Source organism: Salvia splendens, chromosome 2 (assembly GCF_004379255.2).
Source record: "Salvia splendens isolate huo1 chromosome 2, SspV2, whole genome shotgun sequence".
Lineage (NCBI taxonomy): Eukaryota > Viridiplantae > Streptophyta > Magnoliopsida > Lamiales > Lamiaceae > Salvia > Salvia splendens.
Genome location: NC_056033.1, coordinates 2085350 through 2109117, shown reverse-complemented (window position 1 = coordinate 2109117; position 23768 = coordinate 2085350). Strand labels below are relative to the sequence as shown.

At 35.2% G+C, this 23768-nt stretch overlaps 4 protein-coding genes and 1 long non-coding RNA gene across 5 annotated transcripts; 1 reads left to right on the top strand and 4 right to left on the bottom strand.

Moving 5' to 3' along the window:
• Window positions 1–464: 464 nt before the first annotated feature.
• LOC121782785 (probable LRR receptor-like serine/threonine-protein kinase At3g47570) lies at window positions 465–3731 on the bottom strand. The gene is made up of 2 exons (XM_042180734.1): window positions 1045–3731; window positions 465–958 (listed from the first exon to the last, which is right to left on the bottom strand). Exons 1-2 carry the CDS (start codon window positions 3701–3703, stop codon window positions 633–635), a joined length of 2985 nt encoding a protein of 994 aa, XP_042036668.1. The 5' UTR covers window positions 3704–3731; the 3' UTR covers window positions 465–632.
• Window positions 3732–7160: 3429 nt separating this feature from the next.
• Window positions 7161–7836, bottom strand: LOC121780564. Its single transcript, XR_006046049.1, has 2 exons — window positions 7703–7836; window positions 7161–7602 (listed from the first exon to the last, which is right to left on the bottom strand). It is a non-coding gene; the product is annotated as an uncharacterized LOC121780564 (long non-coding RNA).
• Window positions 7837–9982: 2146 nt separating this feature from the next.
• Window positions 9983–15975, bottom strand: LOC121759280 (probable methionine--tRNA ligase). Its single transcript, XM_042154818.1, has 17 exons — window positions 15733–15975; window positions 15475–15619; window positions 14504–14657; window positions 14232–14387; window positions 13884–14114; window positions 13580–13723; window positions 13341–13431; window positions 13136–13242; window positions 12899–13013; window positions 12267–12385; window positions 12100–12165; window positions 11853–11981; window positions 11602–11745; window positions 11368–11488; window positions 10935–11176; window positions 10730–10831; window positions 9983–10402 (listed from the first exon to the last, which is right to left on the bottom strand). The coding sequence occupies exons 1-17, from the start codon at window positions 15845–15847 to the stop codon at window positions 10172–10174; spliced, it is 2412 nt and encodes an 803-aa protein (XP_042010752.1). The 5' UTR covers window positions 15848–15975; the 3' UTR covers window positions 9983–10171.
• A 3112-nt stretch (window positions 15976–19087) lies between these two features.
• On the bottom strand, window positions 19088–19921 carry LOC121771343 (glycine-rich protein DOT1-like). Its single transcript, XM_042168129.1, has 2 exons — window positions 19792–19921; window positions 19088–19575 (listed from the first exon to the last, which is right to left on the bottom strand). Exons 1-2 carry the CDS (start codon window positions 19874–19876, stop codon window positions 19220–19222), a joined length of 441 nt encoding a protein of 146 aa, XP_042024063.1. The 5' UTR covers window positions 19877–19921; the 3' UTR covers window positions 19088–19219.
• A 1128-nt stretch (window positions 19922–21049) lies between these two features.
• On the top strand, window positions 21050–23360 carry LOC121770848 (mitogen-activated protein kinase kinase kinase kinase 4-like). Its single transcript, XM_042167628.1, has 2 exons — window positions 21050–21507; window positions 22887–23360. Exons 1-2 carry the CDS (start codon window positions 21352–21354, stop codon window positions 23067–23069), a joined length of 339 nt encoding a protein of 112 aa, XP_042023562.1. The 5' UTR covers window positions 21050–21351; the 3' UTR covers window positions 23070–23360.
• The last annotated feature ends 408 nt before the right edge of the window (window positions 23361–23768 follow it).

The following is a 23768-nucleotide window of genomic DNA, read 5'->3' as shown; positions in this document are numbered from 1 at the left end:
CCTGATTAATAATACAGTGATAGTTAAAATAATACTACATAAATAAAATTGAAGGAAAAAAAAGAAAGAAAAAGAAAGGTAAAATTATTGAAAGTGGGACATGCATGTCTGTCCGCCTAACAGATAAAAACGAATACTCTATCCAGAATAATTATAATCAAATGGAAAAGAGTTCATTTTGTCCAATCATTTAAGTTGCTAACTAAAAAAATTTCATCGTTCAGATAATTATCATTAGTATTGTGGGAATAAAGATTCTAGAAATTAAAATATCGATAAGAGAGCCAAAATTATACTCCCTCCGTCCCACATAATTTGACCCAGTTTTCCATTTTGGGCCGTCCCACATAATTTGACTCATTTCACTTTTACCATTTTTGGCAGTGGACCCCACATTCCACTAACCAATTCCTACTCACATTTAATTATAAAACTAATATATAAAAGTGGGACCCACATTCTACTAACTTTTTCAACTCACTTTTCATTACATTTCTTAAAATCCGTGTCCGGTCAAAGTGTCCCAAATTATGTGGGACAGGGAGCCTAAAATTACACATCAAGTACCAAGACAGCAAACTAGTACTAGAAGAATCAAAGATAAATAAGACTTCAAAGAGAGAACAATTTATTTAGTTCATACATTGAGCTAGGATGCCGGCCAATTCATTGACAACAAGATTAATTGGCATCCTATCTCTTGGATTCTCCTTTGAGCATGACACTCCAATGTTTAAAACACGAACTATAAACTCCATTTTCAAAGCTCCTTTGCCTAATTTTGGATCGATAATTTCCACTAATCTGTGTGGCAAATTAGAGCTCACATATCTGTGGAGATTTGCCTCACCACCAAACAAATTATCGGTAGGTCTTTTATTTGTGAACATCTCCAGAATGATGATTCCGAAACTATATATATCCCCTAGCATAGATACCGAGCACAACAATCCATATTCTACACAAAAATTGTAAGAAAAAGAATTAGATTCGGTCGGAAAAGTTGAAATGTAGTAAAGTTGGGGATATAATATAAGAATATACCTGGAGGGATATAGCCTACGGTACCCTTGATCCCAATGGAACTCGTGTTGCTTTCACATGATGATGGAAGTATGTTTGAGACAACCTTAGCTAATCCGAAATCCCCAACACAAGCAATCATGTCATGATCCAAGATAATGTTGCTAGGCTTCAAATCACCATGGATAATAGATGAGCCACTACCAAAGTGAAGGTACTCAATCCCTTGAGCAATATCTAAGGCAATGTTAAGCCTTTGGATTATGCTAAGACTCTTGAAATCTTCACCACTTTCTTCCTCGTTGTTGTGAAGCCATTTGTCTAAACTCCCGTTGACTTTGAATTCATACACCAATGCTTTGAAATCATTGCCTTTGAAGTCCACAGTATCGCAAACACTTACAAGTTTCACCAAATTCCTATGCCTTATGCCTCCCAATGCTCTACACTCTGCCATGAATGTCTTTGAGGCCCCTTTAACATCAAGATTGAGCACTTTGACTGCTACAGTTGTGTCATTATCATCATCAAGAATAGCTTTGTAAACGGACCCAAATCTCCCAAAACCAAGCACGTTACTCTCTGAGAATCCATTTGTTGCTTTAACGAGATCCGCATAAGAAAACCTCATGAATGGTTGGACAACAATGGTATCTACAAAAGGACAAGCATTTTCTTGTAATTTTTTGTACTTGAAAAATACTAAAATCACAATGCATAAGCCTCCAACAACCAATATTGGGATCAAGATCTTCCACAAAGTGGACAATTTTTCCTTGGATGATTCTACTCCTTTGCAAGGAGGGAACACCAACTCTTCAATTCCACCACATAAACCTAGGTTTCCATCAAGAAAAATTGAACTTCTATTAGTAAAAACTCCTCTTGTGGGAATTTCTCCTTGTAGCCTATTGAAAGACAAGTTGAGCTTTTGAAGCTTCAAACTTCCCAAAAACGAGGGAATCAAACCAGACAGATTGTTCCTCGCTAGATCCAACTCTCGTAAGCCCATCAAAGTGCTCATTCCTTCAGGAATCTCTCCATGAAGAAGATTCTTATCGAGGTAGAGCCATTGCAAGCTAATGCAACTGCTCAAAGAGGTGGGAATCACTCCAGACAATCTATTGCTAGACAAGTCCAAAGCCACGAGGTTTCTAAAAGAGCCAATTTCACTTGGGATAGAACCCTCAAGAGCATTGTGAGACAGATTAAGAACAATGGAAAGAGACGAAAGTCTCATGATTTCTCGAGGGATCAAACCAGTGAACTTGTTTTCGGAGAGGTCTAACTCTAGCAACTTGGTGCAGTTGCCAAGGCTGGAAGGCACATTTCCAGAAAGCTCATTCCCATCAAGTTGGAATCGACTCAAAACAGTCATGTTCCCAAACATAGATGGTAGTTCCCCTCTGAATCTGTTTCTTCTCATACGAAGGCTTTGCAAATTCGATAGCTTTGACATTGACATGGGAATTGGGCCATCAAGAAGATTGTGAGACATATCGACCATTTGAAGATTACCAAGGTTTCCAATGTCTACAGGAATGTTTCCATGTATGTGATTCTTTTGTATGTAAAACATATTGATATGAATGGACAAATTGGCTAGGGATTCCGGCAAAGAACCACTCAACATGTTCTTACTAACATCGAACCACTCTAAATTGGTGGAATTTGTCAATGATGAAATGAAGCTCATATCATCTTCAATTAAGTTTGAAATTAAGAGGAAATTTTGAAGTAAAGTGAGGCTCTCAAGGTTTGGTATAGGTCCAGTGAAATAATTAAAGGACAAGATGAGCCACTCAATCAGTGAAGCATTTGAGATAGAATTAGGAATTGGCCCACTAAAATGGTTTTGTTCAAGAAGTAGAGCACCAAGACTAGGAAGTGTGACACCAATAGTAGAAGGAATAACTCCTTCAAGACTATTATGAGAAACATCAAAATATTCAATGCGAGATATATTAAATAGAGCATGAGGAATACTACCAGTGAAACTATTTTCACTCAACTGAAGAAATTCAAGGCGGTGGAGGCGGCCGAGTGACTCGGGAATCTCTCCGGCCAAACGGCATGATCCTAAAGACAGCCTTTGGAGGGTTGTTATGTTACCAATGGATGAAGGGATAAAACCGGAAAATCGGTTTCTTGAAAAGGATATATGTTGGAGTTTGGGCAAGAAGCCTAGCTCATTAGGTATGGTTCCGGAAATGAAATTCCTAGAGAAAGCAAGCTGCACCAGGTTGGGGCACTGTGACAAGTTTTTTGGTAATTCACCCATGAAGGAATTGTTGCTAAAATCAAGAAACCGAAGTTTGGTTAAGAGAGTGATTTGTGGAGGAATTTGGCCTTGGAGAGAGTTGTTATTGAGGGTGATGTTGGTGAGAAGAGAGAGGTTACCTATGTGGGGGGAGAGGTTTCCGAAAATGCCTAGAGACGACAAGGTTAAGGTGACGACTCTGTTGCGGCGGCATTGGATGCCTCTCCAGCTGCATAAGGGGAGTGTTTGGTTCCATGAAGAGAGAGCTCCCTGTGGATCTTGAAGGCTGGATTTGATGGCTAGTAGTGAGAGTTGGTCTGTTTGGTTGGTGGAACATGTTGCAGGTGGAAGAAGGGTGGTGAAGAGGAGGAAGAAGAAGAAGAGTGGTAGAGAAAGAAGAAATGTCATCAAGTTTGCCATGCGAGACCAGGCCCATGCAAAGACAAACATTAAGTTTAATAAACAAGTTATATAATGCAACTTTCCAATGGAATGGAATCCATGCAACGATAAAAGCATGGGAGAAAACTTACTTTATTACTATTCCTATTATTAAGAATCCTAAAAGTTCAAAAAAAATATATTAATATCTGAGAAAAGCTAGTGAACAAAAATCTTCATAATTACACTACTCTCCTTCCTTTTTAAATTTATAGTAGTGTTATTTTTTTTTAGTGGAAAAAAAAAGCCGTGAATTTGAAAATCATAAATCAGATTACTACATGGCAGAATATCAATTCATTTGCTTTCGGATTATTTTCAATTTGGATTTGTCGGGTTCTTTTTTGTTTGGGCTTACATATATTTATCCTGGCCATAAATCTCATTGTTTTGGGCTAGCCTGTCAGGTCGGAGTATTTTTAAAAAAATCAATTTGTATGATTTTTCTTGGAGTAGCTTTTTTTAATAAAAATTAGATCGAGTTTTTGTCAAATTAAAGCATTCAACTTTGTAGTTGTTGTTAAATATGTTAATATTAATTCTCTTTTAAATTATATTTCAAATTATATTTTTTGAAATATAATTTCTATTTATTCTCTTTTACATCATTAAATATGTTAATATTAATTCTTTATCACTTTGTAATTGTTTTCTTCCATTATTATACTCATAATAAAAAAATTTGAAAAAATAATTATTATATTCTAGTTGTTATACGACCCAAAAATGAATACGACTCAAATACCTTGAGATGGAGGGAATATATATTTAGTCTGTTTTAATTCATTTTATACGGAGTTCATTTTAAGACCGTTTCACTTCATTCTTTTTAAAATGAAGTAAAACAATCTTAAAATAAAGTAAAATGGTATAATAATGAACTATTTGTTAGTTCTAACTGTTAACACTAAGAATCAATTTTGCATATATATTAGTATTTCACAAGAAGTTTTTACTAATACAATGTACATGTCACACAAATATTTAATCAAGAAATGTTTTGTCATTTATATATATTGAGTTAACATCAACTTTGAGGTCTTCCTTTTGCATTAGTTTGAGGGACGAGATCAAATATACTCCTTCTTTGAAAAATAGTCTCATTTGTAGATGATATAAGTTTTTAATGATAAATTAGTAAAGTAAGAGAGAGTGAGAGTAAAGTATGAAAGAAAGGAGAAAAAGTAAGAGATAAAATGAGAAAAAAGTGGATAAAATATGACATAATTTTATTTTATTTTGAAATGAAACTATTTTTGGTACACGCCCCCCAAAAATGTTATAATGAGTCCATTTTACACAAACAGAGAGAATATTTTTTGTTTTAATAATGTCATCATGTTTTAATTCAATATCTCCCATTTTCTGCAATCATCTGAAAATGATATGGTAAAAACTAGTGTATTGAAAGTTAAATTTGAATAAACAGAAGAGCATAAAAACGGTGGTGTAAGGATTCGTGCTCTGATCGAATGAGAAACAACAAGAACTATGGCGATAACGGAGAAAGTAAAACACACTCAAAGAATTACGTGGTTCGGCATTGATTTGCCTACGTCCACGGAGAAGCTTTAATGGAGTTTATTGATCAAGATGAGAAGAAGAAGAGTGAGATCCTCACTACAATTTTGAAACGCTCGAAGCTAGTCACAAGTTGAGCTAACTATCAAAAGAAAACTGAGAATAGGAGAATGTGTATGTGTTGTGTGTTTTCTTGGCTCATTGAGCTACATATACGAGAGATAAGAAAACAAGATTTACTAACTTTAGCATTTGTAAATCAGTTATAACCGCTCACAACCGCTAGTTTGAGCTTCATGCACCGAGCCCAACCTTTTCCTCTCCTCACCGAGCCCAATGGCTCCCAGCTCAACATGAGCCAGCCATTTGCATGGTCACACCATCACATGTGGTGTGCTATATTACGAAAGTGGAAATGAATTAATTTTTGTTAAAGAACCAAAATGAATTAATTTTACGTGTCCATCTTTAGGATTTTTTTAATTTTTAATGGACATGGTTTAGTAATTTAATGTTTACATTAGGTTTTATTTATTTTAGTATTCTTTAAACAATTACAGAATTATGTTTAAATTTATGTTTTTAGCAAAAACCTGTTCCTATGAATAATAGTACTATTTTTTTAATTTAATATTGTTAGTATATTAAAAAATTAATTGTTTAAACATATAGTAGTATATGTTTTATTTGAAGTCTTCATATAGTGTGTTATGTGTGGTCCTTGGCATGCAATCTATGTGTGGATGCAGGAAAGATATTGAATATTGAAAATAAATGTTGAGTATAGTTTACTATAGTACGACTGAGAGAATGAAATTTTTGCTTTAATTTTATTCTTAATGGGGTAATAGATATATTACTCACTTTTTCAAACAAATCATTTAATTGGAAGACATTAATTCAAAGCGAATCAAAGAAGAAAATAAATTTGAATGATGAATTTATATACGTCCCCAGTAAATCGTGGTTGGTACATGGAAACAAGGATGTGCATGTCGACATAATATACGTGTGCACATACTATATTAATTGCACAACATGATCATCGGAAATGAATGTGAGTAGAGTACGAAGGCCCAGCTAGCACCTTGACCGCCATCATCTTGAGGTGTGTCCCGTCATTCGAGGATACCAATCAAATCGCGAGTCGATACACATCATGTTGAACACAACCAACTCCAAATATATATAAATAAGCACATTTGGATACATTTTGGTCCCTCGATGAATGATACAAATATTTTGTCACTTGTGTATTTTTTTAAATTTTCGATCATGTGATTTTTATTTTCGATGAATGAATGTAGTATTTTTAAATCTTTGCATATTAATTTAATTAGAAAAAAATATTCACGGTTGCGAATTAGAAGTAAGAAAGAATAAATGTAAAAGGAGATGAGACTCTCCCATTTGTTTTGGGCTTGCCCGTTAGACTATAATGCTTACAAGAAATTGAACTCTGCATGAAGTTTTTTTATAACTATTTTTTTTAATAAAAATTGATCGTGTTTTCTCAAATTTAAATCATATTCTTATGTAAGAAATTTATTTTATTAGGCGTTGGAGAAAAGAAAAATCATATTTCAAAGTTAAACACTTAAGTGAAGAAGTTGGGCCAGAAAATAATAAGAAAATTTTTTTATCAATCGCACCAATTCACTCAATTTTCGGGATAGTTAAATCGGTATTGGGCTATTTTTTTATTCGGGCCCATAGTAAATTAACTCATTCATTCGAAGATAAATTGAACCTTTAGAGATATATAGACTTTACTTTCTTTTATTTTAATTTTTTAAACATCTTAATATATTATATAAAAGAAAACATCAGATATGTGGATAGGTTGAATTGTGGACATTGGGGTTAGGACAGCAGGTGCAATATGGGGTATTAACGCATCTCCAAGAAGGAAAGGTAAAATGAAAGCGGTATATCATTTATTTACCTTCTCAAAAAGTGAAATACACCATTTGAAAAAAATAACACATTCCAAATAAAAAATATATATAGAAAGGCAGATTATTTTTAAAAATAAACTAATAATACAAAAGCATTCTAAAATATAAAATGTGGAGTAATAATTTTCCCCTTTTTCATGAAAAAAAAGGCAAATATGGTGTAAAATGGTAAGGTATAATAGCTTGTCAAATACCTTTTTCCTTCGAGAATGATTTTACATGAAAAAAATGTAAATATGATAGGTTGATTGGGAATCGAGTAGTTGGGCTAACGGCAGCAGCGGCAGTGTCTGGCTTGGCCGAGCTGGTCGGGTAGCACGGGTGCACGGAGAGCACCACAACATCCATTTGGGCACTCGAAACGTGCATAGCTTGTGATCATTTTCTTGCCGTCTTTAGCTGAAATCATATATACCCACAATCTAATTAATTAATAATCTTACCATGTATCAACTACCATGGATGAGTTGAGAAATTTCGAAAGAAAGAAGAAGCTTACGTTGAACTCGATTGAGGTGTCGAGCGTCTGCAGCTTGTGAGGAAATGAGAAGAGCCATCAATAAGAAAACAGCCATAATTTCAATTCTTGTGGAAACCATTTGTAGATTTATTGAAGCTATTAATTTTGTCGGAAAACTCAATTGGGATGTAGTAACATACAATGACCAACCCTATTTATAATATTACTAATATTTTGGAATATACAAAATTGATTAGTATTTTTATTGTTTAAGTTCTATATTTGATTTAATGATCGAAACATATTTTTTTGTCATGATGCTAAAAACTCAACATCTACTTTTCTTTTGTTTGACAAGTAAATCCATAATTAATACTAGTACTTGTCAATACATAATTAATACTCCTATATTATTGTTTGAATGGCGATTTATTTGAAAGTTAAGCTCTACTGAAATTATTTTTTAAAATTTATTTATCGAATCTTTAAATTTATCTAAACACTCCGTATAAGATATTTTATGCAAAAGCTATCAATGATCTAAATCACCAAAAAAATATACTTTTAAATCAAAATTGGAAAAATATTAATTATCAATGTTTTTTTATACTACTGAAGCAGTTCATTTTTCCTTAAAATCATCAGCAAATCTAAAGGCTCGTTGCACTGTTTTTTAAAGGTTCGTCCAATACTTCTACTAAGCATGTATGAGCAATTAAAATGAAAAAAAAATTGATTTTTATTTGAAGTCTTGATATAGAATGTGTGGACTAGGCAATCTATGTGTGGATGCATATGTTTGAATGAGTATTTTAACATAAACGTCGATTACTCACTTTTCAAACAACTTGTATCCCATTCATTTTCTTGGAAAACATTAATTTAAAGCGAATTAATCAATGAAGAAATTTTGGTAAGAAAGCGATGGGAGTAGTTTGTGGGAACTTTCCATGCACGTGTTAATAAATTTGAATGATGAATTTAAATACGCACCCATTAATTTGTGGTTTGTATATGGGAATTCAAGGATGTATTCGACGACATTATGTACGCATGCACTATATTGTACAATATGATTATCGAGAATAGAATAGTTAATGTGAGTACGCCCCTATATTGGGAGGCGAAGGCATGGCTGACACCTCGACTGCTAGAGGCACCATCTCAAGGTGTGTCCCAGTCATTTCGAGAATACCAATCACGTCATTCATGAGTCGACACACTATCACGATGCACACGTAAATAAGCACATTTGGATGTGTTTTTGTCGCCTCGATGAATGATTTTAAAATTTAGGATTATGTAAATATTTTATTGGGTAATCCTTAAAATCACAAATTGTGGCAGAAATTTAGCATTTTCTACAAACTTAAACATGATCGCAAAATTCATGAACTCACGCCATGTAGCAAATTTCCCAATAGTCATATTTTAATTTGATGTGGCACGTCGGATAATGTAGATGGACAAGAAACAACATCTCTTTTTTAATGTGTGTAAATGGCATTGTATTGTGCATTATTTAACTTTAAAATTTTCTCTCAAATTTCGGCAGGATTCCAAATTAAAAGAAATTCATGATTTTCACAACCATATTTTAAGTTTGCCTGGAAATATCAAATTTTGGCCAAAATTTGTGATTTTAAATATTAGACTCCCCAATTTGTTTTGGGATATAGCCCGTCAGACCAGAATGCTTAGAACTTTGCATGAACTTTATTGATAAGTACTATATTCTTGTAAAAAAAATGAAATCATGATTTCTCAAATTACATTATTTAACTTTGTATTAGTAAAGAAATATGTGTCGCTCCAACGTAAACTTATAAAATAAAAATTAATTTACATCGCGTAAGGTACTGATTGATATAGAGTAGTTATCTTTCTTGAATTCTTATGTAAGAAATTTATTTTATTAGGTGTTGGAGATAAGCAAAATCATTTTTCAAAGTTAAAAACTAAATTGGAGAAGCTGGGCCAGAAAATTTTCGATAAATCGGCCCAATTCACTCAATTTTTGGGCTCTTTTCGATTCGGGCCAACAGTAATTTCTATAATACTCAATTGGGATTTAAGTTATTTCTATAAATGAGCAATCATGTTTATATACATGCAGAGGCGTGTTCTGCTTTTCCATATTGTCTTTGTCATCTTTTCTACTGCAATAATTCAAGATCTATTTTCTGTGGCAGTTGTTCGACAATAGAATTTATGTGATGCTTAGGGTACTAATACTATCATATATAAATATATAGGAGTGCTATTTTATTGTGGATACCATCATACCGACATGAGGAAAATCGCAAGACGACACAAATGTGAGAGTCACAATTTTGATTTGTCATTAAATGTTGAAGTACAACAAAATATCATATCTAGCAAAATCCCAGAAATAAATTTGTAGGATCCTATTAACTTTAATCATACAAATAGTAACTTATGTTCAGCAATTGAAAATTTTGCAGTATCAACAGGTCAAAATCTCGGAAAGTCGAAGAAAAGATCAATCTACCGGATTGAACCTTCAGCGATGGACGAAACCTTGCAGACACCTGCTGAGGTTGTAAGTGGCAAATCTTTATAGCAAGCCACCAAATCCTTGTCACTGTGCAAATCCACTTGGAGTGTTTCCCACACCTTCTTCTTGGGATTTAGGACATCATCTGGCAAGCCTTCAATCCCTGGGAACGTCACCCTTTCACCAACGGCAGCTCCTTGGGGAGGTTCGACCAACTCCACCTGGCAAAGCAAAATCCACAATTTTCAGCCTCGTAATAGTTTTGCATCATACTTCCCAAGTATATTGTCACTCAAGCATAAACAGAAACATAACCTAAAACAGAAACAGGGGCAAGGGTAAACTATCTAAGGTAGCGATTCAGTTAAGACATCATTATGAAGTTACTCGTGTGATTTTAATATGACTCTTAAGCATAACCGAAAGGAGGCACATATAACAAGATAACTAGACCAAATTATCAGGTGCTAACCTCTTATTCTAGCTATTCACTTTTTCCTTTAACCGGATATGCATATAACAGATGCAGAACATAAATGGTTGCTCACCTTAGTGTGATCACTATTAGAAGCTGCAAGGACCATTGCTTGAGATTTTATGCCCCTCATCGCAGCTGGCTTCAGGTTACAAAGAACGCAAACCTTCCGATTCTAATACAAATGATATTGGTCAGCAAGTGTATTTCCACTGTATGTGGACTAATAGCATAAAAAAAACAGCAGACAAAGCTACAAAAGCAAATGTCAGGGATACCTGCATTTCTTCAAGGGGTATATACTTGACAAGGCCACTAACAACCGTGCGAGGCTGTGGCTCACCAACGTCAATCTCTTCAACATATAAAGAATCAGCATCGGGATGTTTCTGAGCCTTTGTAATGAGACCAACACGAATATCTAGTCTACTAATAGAAATCTCAGCATCAGTAGGAGCAGAGACCTTGGGCTTGGATGCTGCAGGTTTCTTAGTTTTATCCTTCTTCGATGTTTTGCCATCTACAAGAAAACTAAATAAGGTCAGTAAGAAATTGATGTTTTTTTAACTTGGAAAGTAAGATATTGTGCTAGCAATTAGCATGCTTTTCAGAATGCACCTACGAAATGCGATCTCGGATAGAAGTATAGGGAAAAAAAGAGTACATAGTAGCATACACACGCGGACAACGGAGACAGTAGAGAGAGAGAACCTGATATTTTGGCTTCGGTAAGTTTTTCAGTGATTTTCTTTGCTTCGGCTTCAGCTTTCACAAGCCTATCAGCTTGACTTCCAGCAAATTTTTCTCTGTAGAATTCTACTTCTTCATCTTTCTGCATATCAGTACGTGCACAGCAATAAGTAGTCGCCAAAGAATAAAAATTAGTAGGAGTACATCTTTAAGCAGCCATAGGAAAAAATAAATAGCGATAAGAGGAAGAAATACCAGTTCTCTGAACAATGGGGACGGAGTTCCAATTCTATGGTGAGCGGGTATGAACTCCCAAGGTCTTTTAGCCCGTTCAACATCACCTTTTTCATCAGAAAATGATATTTGTGCTTCTAGTGGAAAATTGAGCTGCTTAAGTACCTACATAGTGAAGACCACAGATTAATCAGCAAATAAGATGAGCTAGCAGTGCTAATTAGCATCATACCCTTGAAATAAAAGTTGCAGAACTCAATACTTGAAATTACCTCAAGGGTGAATGAAGGCATAAAAGGTTCTAAGAGGCATGCAAGGAGATACACAAGTCCTGTTGATGTTTTCATGACCACGGAACAAGAAGGTCGATCCTCCTTGTAAAGCTTCCAGAATTGGCTTTCCTAAACGGTCAAACATAAAACAGTAAGTCTTATTCATTCTATGGCCTAGTAGGCACCTAGGAAAGTAAACACCGAAAGAAAATGAAAAAGGTGTAAAAGGTCTATATGGGCTTCATACTTGCAAATAAGCGTTGCCTTCCCCAGATATACTCATAGCAATCTTCAACCCTTGCTTTAGTTTCACCTACATTTAATTCCATTTGGAATGTTATTCATGGTAACCTGAGATGTAATTCAAGGTATAAATTGTACTGTAAGAACACGAGCAATGCATGGACTGGTTACCTTCTCCATTGCTTCTATGTACTGTTCTACATAAATGCCAACTTTGTCTCCTAGTGCTTTAGTCAATGGATGAGAATCCGCACCCGGAGCATCAGGAATGACAGAACCATATCCTGAAGCTGAGAATGAAGTGAAAAAAATATTAAGCATCTTGTCCAAAGTTAAAACTGTACCAAAGTTGAGCGAATGATGGATAACAATAATAATAATAATTGTTATCTTGATTTTTCTTTCACCCACCAATAAAAAAAATTCCAAGCAAAAGAATCATTGAGAGGTTAACATAGTAGAGATAAACACATGTACACATTATTTAAAAATTAAGAAGTTAAAATTAAAAGTACCATAACTCAAATCAATTCAAAAACTTCCTAAGTTTTGTATATCAGAGGCATGAGGTAGAGACATGTTCCTATTTCTTTTTATTGAAGTGGTAGAATGAAAGAATTTACGGTAGAAACTGAAATGACATGGGGTATATTGGCCCTTTGCCCCATTATGACGTATAAACCTTAATTTGCTTAAAACATTGTTCAAAGGATCCCTCTAAAACATATGTGATGACATATGGGGTATGGTATGCAACAGTATAATATTATCTCAAAGATCCATAACATGATAACTTAACTGACCTGGGTCCTTCGCAATAAAACTCAAGACTCGGTTGACAAAATTTCCTAGATTGCTCAGTAGCTCACTGTTCAACTTCGCTTGCAAGTCAGACCACGTGAATAAAGTGTCTGATACCTGAAATTAAATTAAAGTAAGGATTTGACCATTGATTGCACAAGGGCATGGGAGATGAGGTGGCGATGGATGTGATCCAAAGGGTTGAAAACATAAAAAGAAGCAGATCATAGAGAACTTGCCTCTGGTCTATTTGTCAGAAGATAGTATCTCCACACCTCAACAGGAATATTAGTGTCTTTTGCATCATTTCCAAAGACTCCAACACCCTTGCTCTTTGAGAACTTCCCTGATTTCCAAAGTGAAATTTCAATCATAAATGACATAGAAATGGGGGGTGACCCTCAACATCACAAATGATTAATAGGTTTGTTCATATCTCCTAACCTGTTTCGTAGTTCAAGTATTCTGTAACACTGATGGTTTTCATCATAGTCCAGTTTTCACCAGTTCCAAGAAGAGTGGAAGGGAATATAACCTGAATAAAGTAGATCACAAACAAAATTAGGGAGGAAGAAAAATGGGGAATAAATAGCATCCATATGCTTCAGCAATCTATATTACCCTACAAGTCTGCAATAATATTAATAAAATGCAAACTATTCAATTTTATCTTATTGACTCACAGTATGAAAAGGAACATTATCCTTGCCCATGAACTGGTACAGCTCCACATCTTCAGGATTCTTCCACCACTTTTCCCATTCAGGCGTGTGGCACGAAGTGATTGAGACATATCCAATAGGTGCATCAAACCAGACATAGAATACCTAACAGGGATATGCAAGCAGAATGAATTATGTTGTTAGAAACCATGATTAATCAGTAGTTCAGTACTAACTATGTTACTGAACCATAAACATTATTCATTCCATGTGAAAGAAAGAACTCTGTGGCTTATATCTTCAAAACACAGCTATATCAATTTACCTTGTCCTTATATTTATCATGTGGAACAGGAACTCCCCACTTCAAATCTCTAGTTATACATCGTTGTTTCAGCCCTTCTCTAAGCCAAGCATATGTTGCTTGGATAGCATTCTGACTCCATCCTCCAGCCACTGACATGCTGCTGACATACTCCTCTAATTTATCCTTCAGCAGAGGAAGTTCAAGAAACAGGTGATCTGTATCACGGATGCGCGGAGTATTGCGACAAACCTGTAGTTAAGTAGCAAGATTTTTCACACCAATTTTCAAAAACCATCTACATGTTATTTAAACACACGATATTACCAGATGAGTAGGAAAAACAAGATTATATATAAGTTTGCATACCTTGCACTTTGGATCTAATAGTTCCGTGGGATTCAAGAGCTTCCCACACTTTTCACATTGATCACCACGTGCAGAGTCATAATTACAACCAGGTGTCGGGCAATTACCCTCTACAAGCCTATCAGCCAAGAATCTATTACATGTATCGCAATAGAGCTGCATAAAAAAATATCAATGAACCCCATAATAGCACACACTACATCTAATTAAAGAATAGGGCAAAAAGGAGAATAAGACTGCAGGACTAAAGAAAACGAGGAAGCAAAAGGCACCTGTTGCATTGTGTTCTCTACAAGCCAATTATTGTCCCAAAGTTTCTTGAAAATTGATTGACAAACTTCAGTCTGCTGTGGACTTGACGTGCGACCAAACTCATCAAAGCTTATGTTGAACCACTTATATACCTCTTTGTGGATAGCATGGTATCTGCAAAACAAAAAACGACGTGAGTCAAGGTACATCAATCCTTGAATCACTTTTTGAGATGTTGACAATTGATATAAAACCATCAATTTCAGCAAAGCCACAACAATAAAAAAACAGAAAAGGCACTTACAATTCAAAATACATAATTTTTCATATCTATCAGACTATCTCAGACATAAATAGATGACTAAATCCATGTATGCATAAATATCTAAGCAGGTGCGACTAAGTTAGGATAGGAACACTTAATTTCAAAACCCGTTTACATTCTCAAACTCCTACTCCAAGGAAGTTTGGCATGGAATCATCTTCATTCACAGGAAAAACTGCAAGTGGCAATCCTCAATAGCCTTCTTCCAGCTATGGAAAACATTGAGCGGAAACCATAATCTACTGTATACAGATGCAAAGGCTTATAGAAAAAATCAGCAATTTCCTAGCTTTCTAGTTTAAAACCTAACACTTGTTGCCAAGAATTCATCTTGTGGCATGCCAAGGCCAAAAAGGGTCGTTCCAAAAGACAAAAAGCATTTTCAAGGCTTATGATCCATTACCATTTTTAGCAAATACTTAAAAAGTTTTATTTTTATACAAGATGACAGTTAAATGTAGATAAAAGCAAAAGTCTCCATTCTGAAAAAATTTCACATTCATTCACCCATTCCAATGGAAAATACCCCAAAGAAAGAGAAAGGGAACACAAAATAGAAAGCCAGATCAAATATTCTTTTATCACCTCAATACTAAAGATATTCAGTCAATCAAGACTTAAACATAAAAAAGTCCTAATACATCTAAAGAAAATGAAGTTAAATACTTGTCACAAATTTCCTTCGGTGAGCACCCTTCCTCCAACGCCTTGGTCTCAGTCGCGGTCCCATATTCATCCGTACCACAAATGTAGAGCGTATTATAACCCCTCATCCGGCAGTACCTCGCGAACACATCGGCGCTAAGCACGCCTATTCAAAATGCAGTAAAAAAACACTTCAATTGCCACAATCCACAACCAATTGGCCGCAATCACACATATGCAAATGAAATGAATTTAAAATTGTAAAATTGGGGGAATTACATCCGATGATGTTTCCGAGATGGGGAACGTTATTGACATAAGGCAGAGCGCTGGTGATGAGGACATTCCGCTTCCCGGGAATCGGAAGCTTGGCGGCGGCGCTGTGATCGCCCATCTCTTAAGAAGCTTTCGAGGGTTTGTCTAGGATGACTACAGATAGAGAGAATGGAGTCTGGCGTCTGCAAAAGATGACGAAATGGTGTGCGTGAGTGAGTGCAGAGGTTTGGGGGTTTTGAGGTTCAAGTAGGGTTCAATATTCACATTCTTTACAAAATTATTTAGAAATTAGATTTAGATACAATAAAAGTCATCTTCTAAATTCATTTTACTACTTGCATCACTAAGACCATCCACAACGCTGTTCCTATACCGTTCCTATACCGTTCCTTAAACCACTATTTGAGGGCCCCACTGTACTTTTTTACTTCATTTCTTAACTAAGGAACGGAACCTGCAACCATCCGTTCCTTAACCGTTCCTTAAATTACTATTCATTCAATTTCATTTTTTTTTATTTCCAACTAAATTCAATTAAAAAAACACACTTTATTAAAAAACAAACACACTTTATTAAAAAACACACAACATTAAAAAAAATTACAACTTAAACTTAAAAAAATAAAAAGCACACAATTAAAATTCTAAAAAAATAAAAGTACACCATTTTAATAATTTCATCCGCCAAAATTTGTCCAAATGTGCTCAATTAGATCATGTTGGAGTTGGGTGTGGGCACTAGAGTCGCGTGTCCTTGCAGGAATAGATAACCGTTCTTGTATAGACGGATGCGCTCCACTTCGAGGCGGACTACTTGCGGCGCGGCGTTGGGGCGGCGCGGCTTCTTCGGCCTCCCGTCGTCGATCTTCTTCAAGTGATTGTTGCAATATTTGACGCATTTGTTCAAAAGGATCCATTAGTTTGATTAAATTTGGGAGAAGGAAACGAGAGTTGATTTGAGATGAAAATTGGGGTTGAAATAGAGAGAAATAGATGTGTGTTTGTGATTGAAATGAGTATGAAATAGGAGTATTTATAGAGTAAATAAATAAATAAAAAATAAAAAAATATATAAAACGGATATAAAAAACGGTCACATTACCGTTGCAAAAAAAATTTATTAAATTCGTATTTAAAAAAAATTTGAATTATTGCGTCACCGGGACGAAGCCCACTCGCGGGGCAGCGAGTGGGCTTCACGCGTCGAATGGGAGGCCGCCACGTCGCCTAGGCGCGTGGCGGAACGTTTCGTTCCGCGTTCCTCCGGAACGGAACGCGGCACGGCATAGGAACGGGGGCGACACGGAATGGCGACGGAACGCACGCTGCAACGCGTGCCGCCGCGGAACCGTTCCGCCGGAACGGCATAGGAACGGGGGCGGCACAGCGTTGCGGGTGCCCTAAATAATAAAACAATCATAAAAAAAAAATTAATACTTTTCCATGCCTCTAGACAAAAATGACATAGTATATTGAAATATTTACTTAAATGAGAAATATTTGTGTGAAAGATTTTACATAAATGAGAAACACTTGTTGTAGGCACGCTCATGGTGCGCGCTGTCATTAATTAGCATTAATTAAAGTTTTAATTATATTGATTTAGTGTTAATTAAGATAATAACGGTATTAGATATCCTCCTATATTCTTTTAACCATTTTTTAAATTTTCAAATATGACAAAATTCATCGGCAAAATTTATCTCAGTTTGTTATTTTTTATTTATTTGATCTTTTTGTAATTCTTTGGTTTCTGTAGAATTTTCCATGTCAAGAAGTGGAGAGGAGAGGCACAATAAACCAGAAGTTGAGCTCAAGTATGTATTTTTATTAGAAAATAGCAACCAAATTATTTACTTCCATTTGTTGTATTGAACCTAATAAGATTTAGTTTTAGAATTTGGTGCAATAATGTTGTTTTAATTGGAGTAAGAAAATTGGTGAAATTATTGTTGATTTTGGGAGGGAGGGGGATAGTTAATATGAGGAAATGCTCATTTCAAAAAACATTGTTTGGTTCAAAAAAGAGGGAAAAAAGAATGTTAATGAACTTGTAGTCTAATGTTCCATTAAGTTGGTAATGGAAGCTTAAGGCACAAAATTTTGGAGCTATTGGAATTGTGAACCAGGACAATATATAAAAGTGTGTATTTTTATAAGATTTGAGACATTATAGTGTACTTATTTTGGTTTATGAGGATAGTTAGTAATTATGCATATTTGGGTTTTATTTATTTAATAATATAAGAATTTGTTTGCATTAAACCTGTTTTTTTTTTCAAAATTGATTGTGACAAACATGGTCATATGTTGCAATTCTAAGTGCTGATAAATTACCTGTATGAGATATATAATGATTTAATTTGATTTTCCTTCACGTTTTTTTCTCATTAATTCTCTTAGCATTGCAATTATCAGTTTATCACATTAGAGTTCACATATTTTTTTAGGCTTGTTTAATATTTTGAAAATTCCGTTACTTATTTAATCAAAAATTGTTCTGATATTCTAAAATAATGTAATAATTCTTACATACTCCATAAATTAAGAGTATTTTAACCAAACTTTTCTAAGCGTGTAAATTCTTCTTTAAATTTTCTTCGATTTCTGGCATATCTATCTATTATTTAAACATTATTCTTATATCATTATTGTTGTGAGCCCCATTTGCTATTTTATAGTACTCCATTTTATAAGTAGACCTACATATTTACCAAACGCAATTTTTCTCCTGCTGAAATTAAGTCTAAAACACAAAAATTGCTTTTTTTTCTTCCAAAAAATGGTAATTCAAGAGTTAAAATGACAACCTAGATTTTATGCACATATATTTCTTTCCTTAAAACTTATATACACTAACCAACCTTCTAGATAACTTGAACTTTCAACTTATACACTAATAAAAACAATGTTAGGATAAATCAACGGTGAATTTAGGGGGCAAGAGGGGGCGGTCGCCTCATAGATCGTTGTCAAACAAGGCTTCATGATTTTCCCTTAAAGTCGAACAGAAACGATATGGTCGCCCGATTTGTAGTTTTTTTAAGAAGGTAAGAAATCAAGATTTCATTTTTTAAAAAGGTAGCCTCATGTTGCGCCACCCCATGGTGGGCGAATAGTAATATCATAGTTAAAGCTATAATTAACATATTTAATGGTGTGCGTGAATGATGGGCACACACTCACATATATTTTCATTTTCTTTAACCTGTGAAATTATAATTTTACCACAATAAAGTGAAGGAAAATCCTCCTTCATCACTCATTCATTTTGAGATGCAAATCATTTTTATTCTATAATTGATCAGCTACACTTGGGTGCATTTTTAATGCACATGTGACTTTGATGTTAGTATAATTTATGTAAATAATAAAAGTTCTCCTTTTTGTTATTAGTATAATGTAACAATTGATGTAACCACCAAAAAAAAAGTAATATAACAATGAGAAAGAAGTTTGATGTGGCACAACTTATTGAACTATGATTTGCCTAGGGCTGATCATCTATCTTCTCTTCACCAGCATAGGTGCAGCAACGACAACAGCCGTGACGGCAGGACCCCCCACCGCCACCACGCCCATATCCGCCACCACGGCCAGAACCTCCTCCGCCACCACGGCCATATCCGCCCCCGCTACCACTACCACTTCCACCTCCGTATCCGCCCCCACTACCACTACCACTTCCGCCCCCATATCCGCCTCCATTGCCCGAGCCACCGCCTCCGCCACTGCCACCACCTCCGCCTCCACCACTGCCACCACCTCCTCCACTGCCACTGCCTCCGCCTCCTCCTCTTCCTCCGCCGTACTGATCATCATAGTTGTCATCATTGACTGTATTGTCTGAAAATTAGCATGCACAACATCAGGGTAATGAAATAGAAACATTATTATCTCGAAATTTCAGATTCAAAATTTAGAACATACTATAAGTGTTACCAAAACAAATTTTTGCGTCTACTCGCAATCGTGCATAACAAACTAACAACAATAATAAAATTAAAATAGTGACAATCTCAGTTGCTAATAAAAATAGAAATACTAACGAGAAGAACTTACCGGGGTCAAAGGAGTGTGCCAGTTGTGAAGAAATCAAAAGAAACATAACTAAGAAAAAACCTATCAAAGCAACTTTGAAAGCCATCTCTTTGTGAAGTAATAAATTTGATGATAATTTTTTAACATTTGCCTTCTCTGTATATATTGATAGATCTCGTCTAATCACGCGATTTATAGACTTATAGATGTTTTAGTGCAGAAGAGGACCAAAATTAGGTGGCTGTTACAAATTAAGACTCATTGACAAACCAATCTTGTATTCACTAATTAAATTATACATTCAATTCATAATAGATGGATGCATTGTTCTTTCTCTTTCATAGAGTTATGTAGCGTGCACAAGATGTAAATACTAATCATATAGGGATGAAATAGTAGGAATACTATACCTATATCCTATACCATATCCTATATATACATTCTTACCCTAAAGATAAAATCTTATCTTAAAATATATATACATTCTTACCCTAAAGATTTAGGCTAAAATCTTATCTTAAAATAGAAACTATGAATATATGTAAAATATGATTAATTCTATATATAATACAATGAAGTTGCTGTGGAAAATGATGGATTTATCTATATCAGTTTGAATTTTAAAATAATTTACTAATTTATTTTATACAATACTGAATGTAAGATAATAATATTTTAATATAAAATATCCCATTGACCAATTATAATAGCTTAAACTACATGTATTATGCATGCTGTATTCATGGGTAATAGTTCTTCAAAAGTGTGGCATATTTGAGTTGTAAGATGTGATTTGAATAAAGAAAAGTACTACTCCGTGCAATTGAGGGTTCAAATGTTTTTTTATTAATATAAAAGTTCAAAATCCACTAATTAAATCATGAACTTTTAATTTTTCTAGTTTATCCCATGAATTAAATTTTAGGTAGATACTTTGTATCTCTATATTGAAATTCATCATAAAATCTCAATTCGATTTTGAGATCAAGCTCCTTGTAATTACAATTTGAATTATATACACATCTTTTTCATGATTTAAATCTCAATCCAATCAATAAAGATTCCACTTAAAACTCGACTCATTGGATAAACTAGAAAACTAGAAAAATTGAAACTTAGTAATTTAATTAGCGAATTTCAAACTTTGTGGAATAGACCGACTTCGACCAAACTTAATTATTTAAATAGCTATTTATCCTAATAATTACTATGTGATAATAAAATAATTAATCAGTGTACTTAAAATTAGGCAAACCAATCCAGCGGAAGAGAAAAACCCTTTCAACTGAACCCTCTCTCTATTTTCGCGCGCAAATGTCTCTCTCTCGTCACCTACTCCGGCTAGCCCCCACCGAATCCACCGTCTTCCGTCATTTCTCCACCACCACCACCACCACCACCACCGCCACATCCGGATCCTCACTCGCCCACCGCCACCGGCACGAATTCGACACCCCAAACTCGTACATAAACTCGTGGTAGCCGCCGCGAAACCCCAAGGAAGGCAACAGGCAATTGGCCTTGCTCCGGCGTGATTACGGCCGCCAATTGAAACAAATCCGCAAGGAGTACATCAATGAAATGGAGCTGCAGAGGATCGAGAAATTGCGGAAGGACACGGCCAGAAAAGAGGCGCTGAGGATTGCAAACGAAGAGAGGACACTGGCCAAGGACGCCAAGAAGAAGGCAGAGGCCATCGAGAGGCAGGCTGCTGAACAGGAGTTCCGGCAGATGTTGGTATGCCGAATGTCATCCATTTTCGCGTTATTGGTTCCGATTTCTCTAAATTTGGTGTTGTTGTTTTTGCCAATCTTCGATCTACATTATCTCTAATTTATGAGGCATAGCATAAACAGGACTGCAAATATCGCACTTTTCCTTTTTGTTGGTATAATTTGCAGAATTAGGTTTGATATTGTTCTTTGAGCTTACAGTTTCTTTTGATTCTTTAAAAAAACTTTGTTTCCAAAGGCTTTGATATGTATTAACGTTTGAAAATTTAGTTTTGGTAGCCATTGTGAGTGGACTAGGATTTGTTTGCTTGCTTAGTGTTAGTAGTATAATTTCCAAGGCTTTGATATGTAGTGTGGTATATTTTTCCAGCTGCACTGTGGTCATTTATTAAGACTCTGCTACTTGAACTACTTTTTCATTAATCATTACTAAATTCAAACTGAACTTTTGCTAACCTTAAAGACTGCTACCTATAATAGTTTGTTTGTGCTACTTAGTTCACCGGAAGGTCATTTTAAGGTTAATATAGTCTCTAGCTTGTTGATCAAGGACTAAATAGTTGTTCTAGTCTTGATTTTCCAATTTCCTCTCCCATCTGAATATGCCATGGATAAACCATATAGTATATCGTTATATTTGTGACTAATGTGTTTAGAATGATGTGGGCGAAATATCGTGTTGACCCTACTAATTTGATGGTTTTGCTCACAGCAAATGAGTTGAAATGAGTGTAGTCACTGAAACAAACTAATGTGCTCAAAACAATCTCTTAAATGGTCATCTGATTAGGAGAATTTCCCGAAATCAAGTATGAGGTTCAACTTGTAAAAATATGCTAATTGGTTCTAACAAAGAGCATCTGCTATGCTGAAGTTATTGGTAATCTCAACCATTGCCTAATCACTTAAATATGTCTTTGCTTCCCTGCTATTAGTATTGTTTGTCATCATGTTATTATCTACTTTTTACTTTTACTTTATTTTCAGTGCACAAAGTTTATCTGTATGGAGTATATAATTATGTACTATTAATCAAAATTTGGAATTAGGAATTTTTTCTTATGAAAAAATGGAAAATGTCATGACTTCGATCATGATTTTTCTGGGCGCCACCCAGGACAGCACCTAACAAAGGCTGAAGTGACCGCAGGTCCTAAGAACATTTTGCAGAACTGCTAGAGCTGTCTGTTTCTAGTGCCACATAGTTAAAATAGGATTTGGAATCTGAAACATATTCCTCCGTTTCAGTAAATTTGCTTCCTCTTACAAGGAATGTGCCCAAATGACCTTGAATATATGTGGAAAAAACAGTATTCCAGCATGACAGCTATATCTGAAGATGAAATCTAGTTGGATGTGTTTTAATTTTATGATTTGAAGCAGATGGAAGAAAGAGAAGAGAAGCTTGAACATTGGAGGATGAGAGAGAAGAAGATTGAGGAGCAAAAGAAAGAGAAGAAAGAGATTTTGCATAGGCAGAGTTCAAAGTGGATTGATGAACCTGATCTAGTGAAGAGAGCAATGAATAATGCGTTTGGCAATCTTCCACTCTCATACCCCAAGTAGTGTAGACAGCGATGAACTTCACCGTTGCTCTTATCGACTTTGGATCGGATTGTTACACCACCTGCCGTCCCAGTCCTGCCCAACTAAATGGTTGCTGAAGTTTTGATGCTATCATTGGTACGAGGAGAGGAATTTTCTGGATTTTCGTGTTTTATTTAATCCTTAAATCATAAGAAACTGTGATTGCTCTGTGTATTTTTGCAATCATTTATATTTTGCCTTGCATTGATGCAGCATTTGTAATAAGCCATAACGCCTATTTTTCATTTCCGAATAACTAATTTCAATAGTCTGAAATATCCATGGAAAAACACTATGCAGAAAGATTAGAATTTCAGCTGGTTGTAATTAGTTATAGTAAATCTAGTACTAGTTGATATATAGGGTACAACCACCAAACTGCTAATGTTACAGTTCTCCAAATTGCTCACAACTATCATTTACATTGCACTTTCAATTGGGGACGACAAAAATGAAGCGTTAACTTGCCTTCGCAAGCCAACGAGCACGAGTGTTAACTTGTTCAACATGTGTTCTTAGTTAAACTGAGCTGCAGTGCCTTCTATTGAGCCTTTGGTTTCTGAATCTTCACATATCCAAAAATTCCCAATAAATAGTCTACCTTCGGATCCCATCCCCGTTGCTGAGCACGACAGTACATCAAGAATACATTGGCAAAGTATGAGTTGAACCCCATGC